Source organism: Balaenoptera acutorostrata, chromosome 16, assembly GCF_949987535.1.
Source record: "Balaenoptera acutorostrata chromosome 16, mBalAcu1.1, whole genome shotgun sequence".
NCBI classification, from domain to species: Eukaryota; Metazoa; Chordata; class Mammalia; order Artiodactyla; family Balaenopteridae; genus Balaenoptera; species Balaenoptera acutorostrata.
In genome coordinates this window covers 16138247-16157403 of record NC_080079.1, presented here as the reverse complement: position 1 = coordinate 16157403, position 19157 = coordinate 16138247, and the positions used below count along the sequence as shown (strand labels likewise).

Genomic DNA, 19157 nt, shown 5'->3' with positions numbered 1-19157 from the left:
CACACATTGTAAGTGCTCAGCAAATTATCTGTTCAATGAATAAATGTCAGAAACCCTCCAGGTGAATAAAGAATACTTAAGGGTGATAAAGAATAAAGAATTATTTAAGAGTAAATTATAACCACCACATTCGCCCAAGGCACAGTGGGGATAGCTTTTTTAATACACAGAGACATCAATCACATCACCACCAAGTGCTCTCACAGCTTAACCTCCATGACCAGAGAGGGGCGTTTCTGATGTAACAGTTTATAATTCTTTTTCCTTCATTTACTATCAAAATACACAGTGTGATGTCCAATTCTATTTCTGTCCTTTTGAAATAAGGGAGATGCTTCTCACTGCATGGGTTTTAGTGAAGGCTTCTCCACGCATCACGTTTTACAATTGAAAATGCCTTAGATCGGCCTACTCTTGGCTCCCGCCACCAGAGTTTCTCAAAAAGGAAGGTACCTGCCTAAGCTACCTTTGAGGAATGAAGGAATTCATGTCAACAGGTGGCTGGGGCACTTACTGCCAGAGCAGGAGGCTTCTTTAGGGCTGGAAGACATCGGCTGTGCACAGAGTTGGCAAAGGCAGTCTCTCCCATTGAACGTGACTCGGTCTCCGGGTGGAAACGGGCGCCTGGAGACAGAAAGACATGGCCCTCAAGGTTATTGCGGCAATTTCATTCTTCTTCCTCACTCTTGCTTTGCTGGCCTCCGGTGCCAACTCATTGCTTCGAAGAGGAGCACCAGACAAACCATGTGAAATGCAGCCTGAAGCAAGCCAGCCAGCTGGATCCAGTCCAAACAAACAAACAAACGTGCCTCATTCTGAGAGCAACCAGATAGTAAAATGATACCTTTTACCTCCACTCACTAGTGGAGGGATGTTCCAACAAGTCACCTAGCAGGGCACACACATAAAATTTTCTGTTTTCCAAATGGAAACACCTCCATGAAGAAATATTTTAAATGCCATGGATTCCTATTCAAGCTTAAGGACCTCCCCCAAGAGAACTGGTTACAGGTTAGGCATTAACTCTTTAAGTTCCCTGGACCAATGTGATAATTATGCTGAATTAGACTTTGTCCTGGACGTCTGAATGGGCGAACTAAATATCTCACAGTGCTAGGGACCCAGTCCCTTATAAACTTGGAGAAATACGAAGATGCTATAAATATCTGTTTAAAAATTAGTATTAGCTTCTTTTCAGAAAGATATTTTCCTTTCACATTAGATATTCATCAATAACAGCACACGTTGCAAAAATATTGCCTTTTCAGGTACGTTATCAGTTTCTTCTGCTCCCAGTTCAGCAGGCAGATAGCTTTAAAAAAAGTCATTAATTAATAGCCATATGACAGTTTCCACGCCTACTTTCTTGCAACTGACCAATGTGCCAATGATCTTCATCGTGAGTTTTCAAATGTGTGATTCTGTCAATCAGGAAATTTGAAACTCATAAGCCAAACATCCCCACACATCTGGGTCAGAAGCAATTTCTTAAGAACAAATTCAAGCTTCTGGACATGTTTTACGTTCACAGCTGCTTTAAGTTGCCCTTCGGCCGCCTAACTGTTGGTGATTAACCAAAATGCACGCACAGATAGTAAATTTGGACTTAACTCCACAAATGTGCTTGTTGCCAGTCATCAAGGAGAGTTTTAAACTCTCACACCGCCAAATTTTAGAAGTGCTGAGCTGAGGTGGTCTCTCCTCTCCTCTCCTCTCCTGGTGCCGTGTTACTTTCCATTGCTCAGATAAGGCCCAGAGAGGTTAAGCAACTTGCGTGGATTGACCAGCTAGGGGAACCAAGCCACAGGCAGGTGCAGGTGGTATCCACCAACTCAGAACTTGCTCTGTCTTTAATAATCAAAGTCACACTCTGGTGGATACCAACAGGCTTATCGCTTCACACTTATTAATTAAAACCAAGCAAGCCTCCAATCTGCTCTGTAAGGAGGCCCTCAGGGAGTGAAGGGTCCACAGACACAATAAGCTCAGGTTCTTTGCCTCTGATCAGGGCCAGGACCAGGGTGAGGGCAGCGAGGCACCTGAGGCCAAGCATCTAAGGAGGCCCCCACTCTCAGGGGCACCGCATGACCCGGGAGTAAGCGCCCCTTTAAACTGTGTGCCCAGGAGCCTCCCTGGCTTCACCCTAGTCCAGGCCCTGCATCTCATCTAAGCTTATATTTTTAAACTTGAACCCCACACAGATCCACCATGGGACAAACCAGAGTCCAGTTCTCAACAACGCGACCAGGTCTTCTGAATTCTGAATTTTGTTATTTCACAAATGACCCCCCTTCATTTCCCTACGTCCTCTGCCCATTGGGTTCACTTCCTTCTGATAATTGCCTGAATGTTTGTAATAGAAGGAGAACTGGATTTAGAGTCAGAACACCTGAGTTCAAATCTTGGCCTTGCGATGTGAGGGACCGGGAAAATCCCTTACACTCTGGGTCTCAAAGTCACTCATAAGTAGGGATACTAATTCCTGATTGATCTCACAGAATTGCTCAGAGGGTTAAATTAATTTCTACATGAATGCAATTTGTAAACTGTAAAGGCCGCCTCCTCAGAGGAAACTGGCGTCATTCAGCAGCAGTGGCAGTAGCACTAGAGCAGCAACAGCAGGCACCTCTCTGCGGGCTCAGACACGCGGGGACAGGGCTACAGCTGATGAATGTCTGTCCGTTACCAACTTGAAGCAATGATCTCTCGGGGCCAAGATCAGGAAGGCTCTCAGAGTTTACCTGGGCCAGAGCCTTCCAACCTGAGTCTCCTCCTCCTTGGTAACCCTTCAAAAACTACTAAATCATCATGAGTTAGGAGGGAGAAAGGCTAGAAATGGATATTTTTAAAGAGACCCTCCCTAGAGGATTCCAGTGACCATCCAGGTTTGGGGAATCACTTGTATCCAGTTCACAGCCTGTCACCTTACAGATGAGACAACTGCTGTGGAAAAGTTAGCTCACATAGGTCTCAAGTCAGCCCAGGAAGCAGGACCAGAACTTGGGTCTCCCGAATGCCAGTCCAGGCTCTTAACCGGGCTGTGAGCTACAGCCTGAAAAAGGAGAGGTCAAGAGGAAGCTTTGCTTTTGATTAAATACAGAAAAAATTTCAGCTCATTAACCCAGAATTTTTAAATTATGATTGAAAAAATATATATAATTAAAAAATGGGCTAATAGTTATATAAAGTTATTAAAATAATTTGATTATGAATATTTCATCTAAATCTTATTACAATTTATCCATGTGTATTATCTTGTTAATTAATTATACAAAATCATATTTACCCTTCTAGAGTTTACATTTCTCTGGCCTAGAAACATGAAATGCTGAAAAACAAAACAAACTGAACTGAACTGTAGTTTTTACAAAGGCATAGCAAAATGGAGCACACAGAATCAACACCATTCCAAAAGGCAGGGGATTGCCTGATTAGTATGGGTCAATTAAGTAGCTGATCCTTTATTGGTGAGTCTCCTCATTATAGGAATCAAACCCATTGTAAATTCTGTAATGTGTAGCACTCAAAACACAACAACAATGAACCACATTTTCCACTCACACTTCACACAGTTTCCTTCTTCTCTCTGACTGATCATTTTAATCAAGCTGCTTTGTGCAGTAAAGATCTAACCTTGGTGGATGATAGAGAGGAGGGGTTGGCGACTTTTCCCCTGAAAGATCAGATTGTAAATATTTTTTTAGACTGTGCAGATCATAAGGTTTCTGTTACAACTGCTCAGCTCTGCCACTGTCACTTGGAACCAGCCACAGACAATACATAAACAAATGGGCATGGCTGTGTTCCAATAAAACTTTATTTACAAAACAGGTATTGGGTCTAATTTGGCCCATGGGGCAGTTTGCTCTCCCTGGTTATAGAGCAAACGCAACTATTTTACACACCTACTCCCACACACTGATACTTCCAAATAAGCTTCATCTGATAAGAACTGATACTTCCAAATAAGCTTCATCTTTCCAAGTATTTATGCCATTTCCTCCCACGTTTCCATTGCTCAAAATGTCTCAAGACCTAGAGCTGCTTTCAGATTTGGTTTCAAGGCACTTAAAATCAGTCACATTATTTAGTGGAGGATATCACATATAAAGTTTCCTAAGTAAATTACTTTTTGACTAAGCCTGATAACACACTAGGAAAATAAAAACATCTAAAGGTGCATCAGAAAAAATATTTTAAGACAAATATATGATATCACTTATCTGTGGAATCTAAAAAAAATGATACAAATGAATTTATTTACAAAACAGAAATAGACTCACAGACATAGAAAACAAACTTATGGTTACCAAAGGGGAAAGGAGAGGGGGAGGGATAAATTAGGAGTTTGGGATTAACAGATACAAACTACTATATATAAAATAGATAAACAACAAGGTCCTACTGTATAGCACAGGGAACTATATTCAATATCTTGTAATAATCTATAATGGAAAAGAATGTGAAAAAGATATATGTGTATATTTGTATAACTGAATCACCTTGCTGTACACCTGGAACTAACACAACATTGTAAATCAAACTGTACTTCAATAAAAAAATGTTTTTTAAAGAAAAGATATTTTAACACTAAGTACAACTCAAGGGACTTCTCTGGTGGTCCAGTGGTTAAGACTCAACGCTCCCAGTGCAGGGGGCCCGGGTTCGATCCCTGGTCAGGGAACTAGATCCCACAAGCTGCAACTAAAAGATCCCATCTGGCACAGCTAAGACTAGGCACAGCCAAAATAAATAAATACTAAAAAAAAAAAAAAGACTAAGTACAACTGAAGACCAAAGCGCGCATTCCAAGCTTTGACAGCAGAACCCAGTGCTTCTCTGTTGGGGAAAGCCACACTTACTTGCAGATCGTACAAGCAAAGCAGTTGGGATGGTAGGTCTTGCCCAGGGCGGTCACCACCTCTCCTTCCACAAAGTCCCCGCAGCCGTGGCAGCGCGTGCCGTACATCCTCTGGTAGTCCAGGGTGCAGAGATACTCTCCGTTCTTTATGAAGAAGCCCCCTTGGGCCAGGTCACAGCCACACACTGTGGACAGACAAGTTCACATCTGGTCATCATCTGCCAAGCTGCTGGGCAGCAGTGCCTTCTACTGCATGCTGCTAACTTACTCTATGATCTCAGCAGTATGGGGTTTGGGAGGGGGGGACTGGTACAAAGAGCTATTTATTGTTGGGCTCTGAGTTCTCTCTCTTGCCTCCCTCCCCTTTTGTTTCCCTCCCCTTTGGGAGCTGTGCAATGTCTCATGCAAGTAAAATCCACTGGCTAGGGCTCCACAGCTTCTGTGATATGTCTAAGATTCAGAGATAATCAGTCTTTGATGGAAAGATACCTTTGGCTCATGCGGTCTCAAATATGAACAAAACTGTCTCTTGCAGTGCTATTCAGGAAAGCACTGCTTGCCCACACAACTGCTTGGTTTGGACCAAAACTGTTACTGAGCTGAGTAATAAATTCCCACTACACCAAAAGCTGAAATGTCCAGTGTCTATTTTTTCACACTCTGGAAATACTTTCCCATAGTTCTAAACAATTCAGACATTTAATTTTCTCTGTGCAGTAAATAGGATAAGTCCATTATTTATATATTACAGAGAGAGATAAAAATGAACAAGCAGAAGAGGAAAGAAAAGGGAACATGTCCAAGATAAAACTGTCATTCAGGACCTCAGCACATGCAAAAGAGGCTGCTTTGCTGTGTCTGGATTTTGGCGTCTCTTTCAAAACTGTGCAGCTGTGAATTACGGAGATGGTGCAAAAAAAGCAGGTCCTGGGATTCCAGGTCTGCATGTTCAGGCAAGACCAGAGCAGGACTCAGCAACTGGTCCAAAAATAAAGCCAAAGGCAGCCTCTGCGAGTAAAGATTTTCCACTGCCAAGTGACTGGGAAGCAACACCAAAGCTGGAAATCTCCATTCTTAACCTCTCTATTCCCAAGGTTGGATGGCTCCTATACAATTCAGGGCCTTGGGCAAAGAATCAGGATTTGTCTTGATTATTCCTGCAAGCAGTTGGTATGGGCACTCAGCTGGGGTAGGGACGAGGTGAGTTCAGTCACTAAATTGCTTTCCTAATGACCTACTGGCACACATGATAAGTTCCCATGACACATGAACGCATCTAGATGAACTAGTGTTGAGCACAGTAAGATTCTGATGGAATCTTACTGCCCCACCCTCAGTTAGCAGTCTCTACTAGTGGCAAACTACTAAAGATATTCAAGGTGACGCAGAACCTACAACAAGCTTTCCACTGTGGGTTCATCTGTCTTTGTTTAGATCAACACTCCACAGCTATGACCTCCTTTTTTGCAATTTATAATCAAGTAACCCAAGATGATGGCCCGAGTCCATCATGCCTGAAAATGACCACCATATAAACCTACTGTGATCACATTACCTGGAAACCAGCTCGTTCACCACCTGCCGCCTCCCTAACCTGCCAGTTTCCCACTGTTGCCACACCTGCCTTCTCCTTACCAAATGGTCCTGTGGCTCGAGAGAACTCAAGTATGGACTAACCTCACTCTACCTGCAAATTCCTTCAACAACAATAAACACAATCCTGAGGGTCACAGGACACCTTAGAGATTTTTCTTCAATATTTTTCTATGTATTCTTTTTTATTTTCCCACAAGATGACAAAGCACTTTATGGGTAAGACTCCTCAGCTTCACTTCTTTTGATTCGCCTTTAGGGACCTCCAACCATGGTATCTGATATAAGACTGGGAACCAATTTTTGAATTATTATAAATTGAATCTAGCTTCAAACTTGGCAAATTCCCACTGATTTCACTCCTCAGTGGCGTCAAGCAGTTCCAATGACTCAGCTGCTCTTCCAAACTTGGGTATTTCTCAAAACCATGAAAGGTAACAAAATAAAGCATTTGGACTGCTAGTAATTCCCTTCAGTCTCCCTTCCAATCACCTAAGGTAGACAGAATGTAAAAATTCACAGATCCTTTATAAAAAGATCTGGTGGCAATAGGGTAATTATGGTAATACAGATTGTTGAGACAGCTTCAAAGCTAATTCTAAATGTTTTAGAAATCCCTGTGTTCACTGCTTCCTTAGGGAACCCCTGCAGCCTCTCTAGTTCACATGGTTTTGTGAAATTGACACATACTCTCCTTTAATAATAAAGTCTTCGTTTATATGAACCTAATCTAGCCTTAAAAAAATGACTTTGTAATTACTGTTGAGAGATGCCAAACTAAAATCAAACTGTGCCCCTTTGCCATTTGATTTGGCTTAGTCCTTAAATTCAAAGCAGTGGCCCAAACTGGCTTACCAAACTGTACCACTGCTTCTGGTGGTTTATACACAAGGAAACCAGCATTTGAAAACAGACTCACAGAGGCAGGGGTCATGAAAGGCATACACAGCAAGCAGTGAGAGGGAACATCTGTACTGCTCAGACCTAAGAGTACTTAACATTATTACATTTCCTAAGATTGGACTAGTTGGGACGTAATCTCAGACTCCTTCCTCTCCGGGCTTTACTTGCCTGTTCCTCCTCCTCCTCCTCTGACCACAACTTCTCAGTCTCCTTGGCCAGACCCCTAAATGCAAGTAACTCCCATGGATGTCACCTCCTTCCTCTCGAATACAAGGCCTCCCTGGGAACAGGTCTCATCCACTCTCAGAGCTTCAACTATGACTTTGTGTGAAGGATTCTCAAATCTATGTCTTTATCTGTGATATCTTCCCCAAGCTGGGCAGAGACGGCACACCTAACTCAAACACAGCATTGTCAACACAAACTCTACCCTCTCAGCTTCTCTGCCATCTCTTCTGAAACCTTCTGCTATTCCCACTTTTAATAAAATGGCAGCGCTATGCATTCTCCCACTCTTACACCAAAATTTTCAACTGTCCGCTAAATCCAATCCATTTTCCCAAGAAAACATTTCTTTGATCCATTTCCCTCCTCTGCCTTCTTGCCATCTTTACTCAGGTCCTGGCCTTCAGCATCACTCTCTTGTATTAAAACGGCCTTATTATAACAGTTTGTGTACTGGCAAAAAAAACCCCAAAACCTGGGAACAACTCAAATTTCCATCAGTAGAGCAATAGTTGGATAAATCACGATATATCTATTCTATGGAGTTTGTATTAAAAAGAATGGGTTAGATCAATATCTGTAACCTAGAGGCCTGTCCATGACATATTGTTAAAAGAGAAAATTTCACAAAGAATTTTAATAATCCCTTTTTTAAAAAGTCTCCTTATGTTTTTATGAACGAGGAAAAGTGAGTTAAGACAAACATAGGGCTATTAAATGGGTTATCTCAGTAGGATGAAGAATTGTTAACTTTTTCTTCACATACCTATGTGTCAGCTCACTTTTTTAAATTATTTAATTTTGCTAATACACACATAACATAAAATGGACCATCTTAACCATTTTTAAGTGTACAGTTCAGTGACATTTAGCACATTCACATAGTTGTGCAGTCACCACCCCCATGCATCCACAGGACATCTTTCATCTTGCAAAACTGAAACTCCGGACACATAAAACAATAACTCCCCATTCTCCCTCCCTCCCCCCAGCCCCTGGCAACCACCACTCTACTTTCTGTCTCTAAGAATTTGTCTATTCCTGGTGCCTATACAGGTAGAAGCTCACTTTAATAATAAGATGTTAAGGAAAATTATCCAAACCTTGTAAACAAGGTGAAGGAGAGAAGCATGTTCCTCCAGTGTCATGCAGGAGTATTAACAGCCCACACAGAATTGTTTCATGACCCAGGGCACTGGATCTGTGTTTGACAAGCTCTTTACTACTAATTAAAAGCCTGGACTTTGAAAATTAACCATAACCTGTAGCTTCTTGTCCGGTAGATGTGCAGATGATTTCTGTCCAGATTTACTCTCCTGTTAGACCGCTAACCAGTCTTATATCTAACCCTGGCATCTTATCCCGACATCCTTTCTTGAATGCCCTTAAACCCATTCCTTTGGTTCTCCTTTGAACCAGCTTTACATTCTGCTAGTTCCTTCATTAATGAGTTGACTAAATCTCTGGTACATGTTCATTCCATATTTGTATGAGAGTCATGTATTTAACTTCTTGAAAACTACACTTTGACAAAGGAGTTACTCTTTTTAACCCAAAATATCTAAAGGTGAACATTTTAAAAATTAAAAAAAACTTTTGGTCTGTTTTATATTAACAGCTTAGCAAATACTTTCAACTGGTGGCGCAAACTAAAACTTTCCCATCCAAATGATCACACAATCCCAATTAGTAAGGTCGACCTTCAGTAGGCTCTATTTAGGTTTTTAACTCTGGATGCTCCATTTGTCTTTGCTTTGGTTGAAAGTTAACATATGCCCAGGGAAAAGCATAGATTCCTTTCATAAAAAAACAGAGCTGCCACTTGAGGACACGGGGAGGGGGAAGGGTAAGCTGGGACGAAGTGAGAGAGTGGCATGGCCATATATAAACTAATAAATGTAAAATAGATAGCTCATGGGAAGCAGCTGCATAGCACAGGGAGATCAGCTCAGTGCTTTGTGACCACCTAGAGGGTGACCATAGGGAGGGTGGTAGGAAGATGCAAGAGGGAAGAGATATGGGGATATATGTATATGTATAGCTGATTCACTTCGCTATAAAGCAGAAACTAACACACCATTGTAAAGCAATTATGCTCCAATAAAGATGTTAAAAAAAAACAGAGCTGCCAGTGAAAGAGATTAATCAATTGCTTTCTTCTCATGATCAATTATTTAAAACATGTCCCACTCAAGGCCCCCCTGAATCTTGCCTGCTTTGCTATCACTAAAGCATGGCCACAAACAGTCATATGTCTTGCAGGTGTGACACCCCTGAATTCATTCTCTGCAAACCAAGGCATTCCATTAACTAGTTAAGTAGGAATATGTACATCGAAGCAATTTTATATAAAAGTTGTGAAAATAGTAACAGCACATTTAAAAATCTTACATCTTTTAAAAAAAAGTTAACAGGAGCTGCTTGTGTTGTAAAAATACCACAGAACAGGAGGGGAACAAAGTACGGAGGTGTCAAATAAGGGTGAAAACAGCATAGTATTCTAGCGGCATGAACAGGGTTGTAGTAGCAACTATTTCTTCAACTTTCTAAAAACAGCAGTTACATTTTATGTTGCAACAAATTCATTTCAGAGACAGTCCATCTGTCAACTAGTTCATACTGCCAGAAATTTAGGAGAATAGGTAATACTTAAAACTCTGCCCAAAGGTTGCTTGGAGGTAAAATGCAAGAGACATTTTCTTCATCTAGATCTGGAGATTGAACATCTCTGCTGGTCTCATTGGTGTTTTAATCAATTCATCCTAGTGAGAGAGGGAGGGATGTCAAGCAAACGTAATCAATTCAGTTTTGAGCAACGTAAGAATTCTAATTGGGGGCCTGGAGCCTTAGGTGGGTTCTTTCTTCTCTTTTCTAGGGCAGGTGCTGGTTTTGTGGTCTGGCACTCTGCCAGCTGGTCAGCCCATCACAGGGCATGAAGAGCCCTTCTGAATTTGCCCCAGGGAAATGAAGGCTTTTCATGGCAGGATCTGGGTTACACCCGCTCATTTCTGGCGATAAGGGCCATGTGCTTGCTTTCCTTCTTTCTTTCTTTCTCTTTCTTCCTTCCTTTCTTTCCTTCTTTCTTATTTTTTACATTATTTTTATTTTTTTGTCCAGTTTTATTGAGATATAATTGACATACGGCACTGTACAAATTTAAGGTGTACAGCATAGTGATCTGATTTACATACATCATGAAATGATTATCACAATAAGTTTAGTGAACATCCATTATCTCATACAGATACAAAATTAAAGAAATAGAACATTTTTTTCTTGTGATGAGAACTCTTAGGATTCACTCTTTTAACGACTTTCATATACAACACACAGCAGTGTTAACTATATTTATCGTGTTGTACATTACATCACTAGCACTTATTTATCTTATAACTGGGAGTTTGTACCTTTTTATTGCCTTCATCCAACTCCCCCTCCCCCTACCCCCACCTCTGGTAACCACAAATCTGATCTCTTTCTCTATGAATGTGTGTGTTTGTTTTTGAAGTACAACTGACCTACAACACTATGCTAGTCATTTATTTTTTTTAATAAATTTATTTTATTTATTTTATTTTTGGCTGCACTGGGTCTTCGTTGCTGCACGTGGGCTTCTCATTGCTGTGGCTTGTCTTGTTGCAGAGCACGGGCTCTCGGCGTGCAGGCTTCAGTAGTTGTGGCACACGGGCTCAGTAGTTGTGGCTCACGGGCTCTAGAGCGCAGGCTCAGTAGTTGTGGCCCATGGGCTTAGTTGCTCCAGCATGTGGGATCTCCCCAGACCAGGGATCAAACCCGTGTCCCCTGCATCGGCAGGTGGATTCTTAACCACTGCACCACCAGGGAAGCCCACTATGCTGGTTCTTGTTACTCACCTTAGTAATTTGATATTTCTAAACATTTCAAAATGACCACCACAATAAGTCCAGTTAAATTCTCTCACCACAGGAAGATATTACATAATTACTGACTATATTCCCCACACTGTACATTTCATACTGGTGACTCATTTATTTTGCAGCTGGAAGTTTGTACCTCTTAATCTCCATCACCTATTTATCTTCTCCCCCTTCAACCCTCCCCCAAGCATCCACCTGTTTGTTCTCTGTATCTATGACTCTGTTTCTGTTTTGTTATTTGCTATTTGTTCATTTGTTTTGTTTTTAGATTCCACACAAAAGTGAAATCATACAGTATTTGTCTTTCTCTGTCTGACTTATTTCACTTAGCATAACGCCCTCCAGGCCCATCCATGTTGTCGCAAATGGCAAGATTTCATTCTCTTTTATGGCTGAGTAATATTCCATTGTGTATATACATCACATCTGTTTTATCCATTCATCTATTGATGGGCATTTAGGTTGCGTCTATACTTTGGCTACTGTAAATAATGCTGCAGTGAGCATAGGGGTGCATGTGTCCTTTCTTTTTTTAAATTGAACTATAGTTGATTTACAGTGTTGTGTTAATTGTTGCTGTACAGCAAAGTGATTCAGTTATGGGTGCATGTATCTTTTCTAATTAGTGTTTTTGTTTCCTTCAGATAAACACCCAGGAGTGGGATTGCTGGATCATATGGTAGATCTATTTTTAGTTTTCTGAGGAACCTCCATACCGTTTTTCATAGTGGCCACACCAATTTACATTCCCGTCAACAGCATACGAGGGGTCCCTTTTCTCCACACCCTAAAAGGGCTATGTGGTCTAGAAGTTCTGCTTTACAGGTGAAACCCCATTCTATCTGGCCTGGGCCAGCACTAGCCCTGCCTCCTCTTAGGCTGCCATGTGCAGAAGCAGGGCTGGGATGGACGCAGGGTACGCAACTCTCAAACACTTCATGGGTGGATCTGCACCGTGAATATCACATACCTCCCATCATCTTCATCCATCCTCTACTCCAACTAAATTTTAAAAGAATTTTATTTCACCCAAGATGTTATTCTGTTCGTTTCCTCAAACCCTTTTTTCATAGAAAATACAAAGGTAGACTTGACATAGCATCTTCCCAAACCACTCCCAATTCTATTACAGGGTGGGGTCTCACTGAATCAGATTCTGCTCTGAAATCCAGAGCAGTGTGTTTGAAAGTACCATACACCGTAGCTCCAAAGTACTACATGCTGTCGCCCAGAGTTCAAAATAGCTGAACAGAGACTCATAAACAATAATAAGAGGGGGCAGCTTCCACCAAAAATAACTATTAGCTAATGCATCACCCTGGAAGCAAATACTAGACCTCAAAAACATATTTAAATAGTTTTCACCTTAACTTCTAAATGTTCAACGAAATCGATGATCATTTCTGGGAAAGAAGATAGTTAGAAAGAAGATAGAAGTCCAACCAGATGGCAAAGTGAGACCCCAAAGCCAGGCATTTGAGGGGCTGTGTTAATTCCAAGTTTGAATTTACAATAATAACTAAAGAGACTTGGCTGAAGAGGAAACATTTAGGAACCTCTTTTACTAATAAAATCTTCAACTACAAAGTAAGTTCGTTTTTAATGCTTGCTGTGGATTAACTATGTTAATCCACATTAATTATAACCAGCTCAAATAACAAAGATATCACCCAGAATAATATCTCTCACTCAGTGTACTGTTTTGTTTTGGTTTTGGCCCATAACACAAAACAAGTATTAAAGTCTTCTCTGATAGCATAGATTACTTAATAATTAGGAAAGATCATGCATAAATGCTGAAAATGTGCACAAGGAAGAAATGAAAGGCTGGCCAGACTTAATAGGACCTTGCTTATCCCAGGTAAGCCCACCTCAGATTAAGCTACCCACTGGAATTTTGGGCCCACAGGTAAATTTTAAGGTCTATATTCTCTCCTCTCCCTTACCCTTTTTCAGTCCCCATAAAGAGCTCAGTCATGTATCTTTGCCTTTTATGAACTCCCAGACACTAAGGACAGAGCCTCCATGAGAATTATATGTGTATCTATAAGCGGACCCTGCAGAAGACAGATAAAGGCACAGATGCATAGCCATTTTTACCAGCAACCACAAAAAAGCAGTTAGCATGGGGTCTATTAACCCTCTTAATGTGCTCTTTTTCTCTGGTTTCTCCTGCCCAATCTACCCTGCACACCTCCTCCCAAGTATTATGGTAAAAGACCTCCTGCTTCACTCTGCAAACACTTTGACCTTGCATCTAAGGCCCTGGCATCTACCAAACATTCATCTGACTCTTCTTGATCATGAGCGCTTTATTCCAGTCAAACTGACCCTCCCATCCCCCTGCCGGATAGACACCTCCTCCCACCTCCTGCCAACACCCATACCAACCCCAGCCAGCCTCCCAGGCCCCACTCAGGTTTGACCTTGTGATGAAGCTGATGGTTTCTTCCAGTCCCCTCTGGCTCTGCTTTCTCTGGGCTCAGAACAATTATTAACGTTTGACTCTTAATATACGCTATCTTGTACCTTATACTGCCATTGAGATTTTCTCCTTATTTCAGTTGCAAGTTTATTAAAGGCAAATACCACTTCTTATGCTGTTTTATATCTTCCACGATACTTAGAGAGATGGAAGCTTATTGTCCCTTTCCTCCTATTTCATATTGCTTTCAACCAGGACAGTGTGGGCACAACCAAGTTGCTCTGGCACAGCATAAAGAAGGAGCCAGTAATCCTGTCTTTGCTTCTGCAAGTACCAAATTGGCATCAAAATAGTGGTGCCAAGGTAGTAACTCCACCCTCTCTCAACTTCTTGAGTCTTTTAAGACTCTGAACTTCCTTCACAACTGAAATTGACTGTAACTCAACAACTCAAGAGACCATTTCAATTCACATGTGCGATGTGTAGGGTCACACTATAGCTCTGCTTTGGGCTCACAATACCAAGAAGGTCCTGATTACAGAGAATAAGACTGTGACTGGTTATGTGCTCCATAATTTAGGGTGCATGAAAAGAAACTAGAATGGGATCACAGAGTAGCAACAGGAGTCATTAAAGGGCTGGGAGAGAACAGCTAAGGAAAAAAAAAAAGGTAAATGGAATTGGGATTAGACCAAAGAAAAGAGGTCAGGGTAATTATGGTCTTTAAGTGTATGGTGGGTTATTTTAAGGAAATCAATAATCAGCTCTTTTCCATCTAAAGGACAAACTGGGGAAACATGTGCTTTACATGTACCAAGAGATCAGGTTAGATAAGCTTATAGCTATAACCATAGACGTGATTACAAATGAGAACAGATTCTTGAAAGAGGCTATACTATATCTATGGTTAGAAAATATTTATGACAGAATAAATGGCCTTTCCATTCAGGATAGAAGAGTACTTATCCTTTTCGGTATGGACAATGTGATAATGTTACTTTCTTGACCCATACAGCTAGATCAAATCATAGAGATTACATTGCAATGAAAAGAGCATCAAATTTATCATTTTATCAGCACCTAAAGTACCATTTTAGAAATGAGATACAAACATGAAGAGTTAGTTCTTATAGCATATAAATTAGATAATATAATTTTACTTAAAAAAAAAACTAAACACAGAAAATTCTTAATCTGTATATTCAACCCACCCACCCCTCGGTTTTCATCCACTTTACTCCGTAAAATCCTTGCACTTTATAAATACACATATTCTACATGGAATGATCCTGGTCTGGTAAACATCTTATAAACCCAAAGATGGCAAAAATGGAAAGATGGCTATTGGAGATGGGATGCTTTTCCCAAGCCCTTTCACAGAACCCAGTCTTTAAAGACTAATTCTTGAAAAATATATTGCAATTCATTGACATCAGTAGAAGTTGTAACCCAGATTTTCTAATAGTTTTAGATAAACACTTTAAAAATAATTTTGATGTTCATGGGCTATGAGCATCAAAAGGTAGCATTTCCCACACCCTCTAACACACAGTTAAGCCTCACATTGTGAAGTGGCAACAGTCTCTATTAAGACATATTCTGTATGCAGATTTCTGCCAATGCCATCTTGAGAGACAAGCTCACGTGATCTGATTTTTAAAAATTTCCACAGACGTCCAATGTTCAGAAGTCTTTTTAAAACTATGTGGCTATAAATAACATACAACACTAGCTCCATTTTTGAAATGGAATAAAGTTACTCTAATTAATGTTTAAAAGGCCATCTTTCAAATGACAGTAGGAGGGTTATGGCTCCATCCATCTCCAGCAGGAAGCTTGCTTCCCCACATGAAGGCCAGTGTCAACTCCAGACACACCCCTGCCTCCACCACCTTGAACAAAGCAGCCCCTACCCCTGACCACAACTAGCATGCTCCCCCTTTCCGGTCCTGGGAAGGTTATTATGTTTTCTGGAGCATCCGTGTTTTATCATATCTTGTCCCCTTCTTGGCAACATCCCTGGACCATTCAGCTCTAGGTGGTCTCTGCAGTCTTGGACTCACTGCACCTGTGCTCTGGACCACTCACCTGCACCTGTCCTGCTACCAGCCATGGTTCCTCTAGTAAGCACACTGCTTGCCACCAGATCACATGCTCTTTAGGGGTAGGCATCATGTTATAAATACCTTTCAGACCTCCATAGCCTAGGATGGTGAATGGACAGATGATAGATGCTCTATAAACATTTCACATGGTAAACATTTGAAGGCCATCAAGTGTCGATATTCCCAGGTTGATTTATGCCAAAATTTAAGTGACTTTTAGTAAGAAAAGAATGCAAATCTGCTCTTTGGAATAATGAAGTCCATTTAGCGGACTTTTATTACAAGGAAAAATTAAGTGGCTACTGTACTTTCATCCTTTACACAGCAGCTCAAATTTCTCTTCCAGGAGAGATGGGGGTGGGGTAGGAAAGCCTTTCCTGACCACCTGCCCATCCCCCCACCACAAACACATTGAGATCCTCCTGTTACAAGTTCACATTTTTGCCCAGGCAGATCTTCTCATTTTCCCTTTATTGCACCAATGACAGTCGGTAAGTCACAGTTTTATGATTATTTCAATGTCTGATTAATAGCTTGTCTTAGTCCATTCAGGCTGCTATAACAAAATACCACAGACTGGGTGGTTAATAAACAATTGAACTTTATTTTTCACAGTTCTGGAGACTGTGAAGTCCAAGATCAAGTTGACAGCTGATTCAGTGTCTGGTGAGAGCCTGCTTCTTGGTTCAGAGAGCAGTTTTCTCATTAGGTCCTCATATGGCAGAAGGGATGAGGGAGCTCTTTGGGGTCTCTTGTATAAGGGCATTAATCCCATTCATGAGGGCTCATCCTCATGACCTAATCACTTCCCAGAGGCCATACTTCCTAACACCATTGGGGATTGGGTTTCAACATATGAGTTTGGGAGGAACACAAACATTCAGTCTATGGAATACCACTATGAAGGCAGAGGTCATGTCTAACTTATATGTATAACCTGATTGTGTATGACTTATTCTTGAGTGCCTCGGCACTTGAAAAAAAAACTATTTGTTGAGGGACTTCCCTGGTGGTGCAGTGGCTAATAATCCGCCTGCCAATGCAGGGGACACGGGTTCGAGCTCTGGTCTGGGAAGATCCCACATGCTGCGGAGCAACTAAGCCTGTGCACCACAACAACTGAGCCTGCACTCTAGAGCCCGTGAGCTGCAACTACTGAGCCCACGTGCCAAGAGCCCATGCTCTGCAACAAGAGAAGCCACTGCAATGAGAAGCCCGCGCACCGCAACAAAGAGTAGCCCCCGCTCACCACAACTAGAGAAAGCCTGCGCACAGCAACGAAGACCCAACACAGCCAAAAATAAAATAAATAAAATAAATAAATTTTAAAATATATATTTGTTGAATAAACAAAAGTTACCGTTTATCCTCAGAATTTATTGTACACCCTATAGGTTAGCCAGCGTTTTCATCATTGATAGCCATTTGACTGCAGTCTTCAGCTTTGAACTTATGGGTGCAGATAAATTATATATCAGGGAGTTCTATACCTTTGCTTCTTTTGCCCCATTCAGAATTTCATAGGACATATCTCGATACTGTGACTTTTTCCATCTCCATATTACTTGTCAGGTATGTTTAGAGCATAAATTTTAAAAAATATTTATTTTATTTTATTTATTTATTTGGCTGTGTTGGATCTTCATTGAGGTATGGGGGATCTTAGTTCCCCGACCAAGGATCGAACCCTCGTCCCCTGCATTGGAAGGCGGATTCTTTATCACTAGACTGCCAGGGAAGTCCCTAGAGCATAAATTTTCATATCTACTTTTTAGCTGAACGTTTCCTGAATTCTATATTTAATGATGCTGTTCTAAAGAAAAGCCCAATTCCTGTGAATTTCATAGGCCATGAAGCGCCATGACCAGGGAATCCTTATCTGGATGTTTCTGAACAGGCTACTTATATACTCTCCCCCCTGCCAACATCCCACTACCAATTCAAAGCCCATGTCCAACAAAGCAGCGGTCCTCAAATTTGGTGAACTGGTTGGAAATGCTAGACCCTGACCACTGAGATGCTGATCAGGGAGACTGGGGTGAGACCAGGAATCTGAATCGTTAACCAGCATCAGGGTTACTCTGGGGTAGGTGCTTCTTGGATCACACTTTATCAGCTCTGCCCTAAATGGTTTTATAAGTTTAAGCCTCTCCAGGTAGCTTTCACACCATATACATATCTCCTGATACATCACATCTATTGAGGTTCTCCCACTTCTCATGAAATGTTCAATGAATAAAGAGAAGCTCAGAGTTTTAGAAGCTTTGAGACACAGCAGAAAGGTGATCACTGGCTCTTAGGTACACTGTAAACACTCTTTCCTGGAGGGAAAGTAGGACTGACTCAGTGGCACTGCACAGCCCACTGGAGGCAGATGATGGGACCCTGGGGGGACCTAGAGCGAAAGGCTAAGGGGAATTTGTTTGAGTCACAGAAGGACCCTTGAAGTTACCTCACAAATGCCTTTCCATCATGGAGAAAGGTGACTCAAGTCTCTCTGCTTGGGTTTAATGTGGATAAGAGGGTTTTAGGGTGCTTACCTCATTTCGGAATTGGTTGATCTTATCAACCAAGGAAGAATTCCAAAAGAAATCCTACTTTTGCCCTGTAGCTGTCACTCAGATAATACCCCTCTAGATGCTATCAAATCCCTTCTCAGATTAAATCAAAGAAAAAGAAATGAGGGACTTTCCTGGTGGCACAGTGCTTGAGAATCCACCTGCCAATGCAGTGGACATAGGTTTGAGCCCTGGTCCGGGAGGATCCCACATGCCGTGGAGCAATTAAGCCCATGCACCACAACTACTGAGCCTGTGTTCTAAAGCCTGCGAGCCACAACTACTGAGCCCATGTGCCACAACTACTGAGGCCTGTGCGCCTAGAGCCCATGCTCCGCAACGAGAGAGGCCACTGCAATGAGAGGCCCGTGCACTGCAGCAAAGACTAGCCCCAACTTGCCGCAACTAGAGAGAGCCCGGGGGCAGCAACGAAGACCCAACACAGCCAAAAATAAGTAAAAAAATAAATTTATTTAAAAAAAGAAAGAAAGAAAGAAACGACCATGGTAGAGTCAATTCTTACTTTTCAAATTGCAACCAAAATTCACTAATTCAATCTCATTAGTGGCAGACAAACCTCACCATAGCAGT

At 41.5% G+C, this 19157-nt stretch overlaps 1 protein-coding gene across 12 annotated transcripts in view; it reads right to left on the bottom strand.

Moving 5' to 3' along the window:
• The window catches only part of ABLIM1 (actin binding LIM protein 1), a 324990-nt gene that overhangs the window by 123534 nt on the left and 182299 nt on the right, over positions 1 to 19157 (bottom strand). For all 12 annotated transcript variants that reach the window (XM_057531560.1, XM_057531563.1, XM_057531561.1 and 9 more), the window contains exons 3-4: positions 4863 to 5046; positions 515 to 624 (exon numbers count right to left, since the gene is read on the bottom strand). In XM_057531560.1, coding sequence (XP_057387543.1) covers positions 515 to 624; positions 4863 to 5046 — 294 coding nt within the window. The remainder of the gene's footprint in view (positions 1 to 514; positions 625 to 4862; positions 5047 to 19157) is intronic.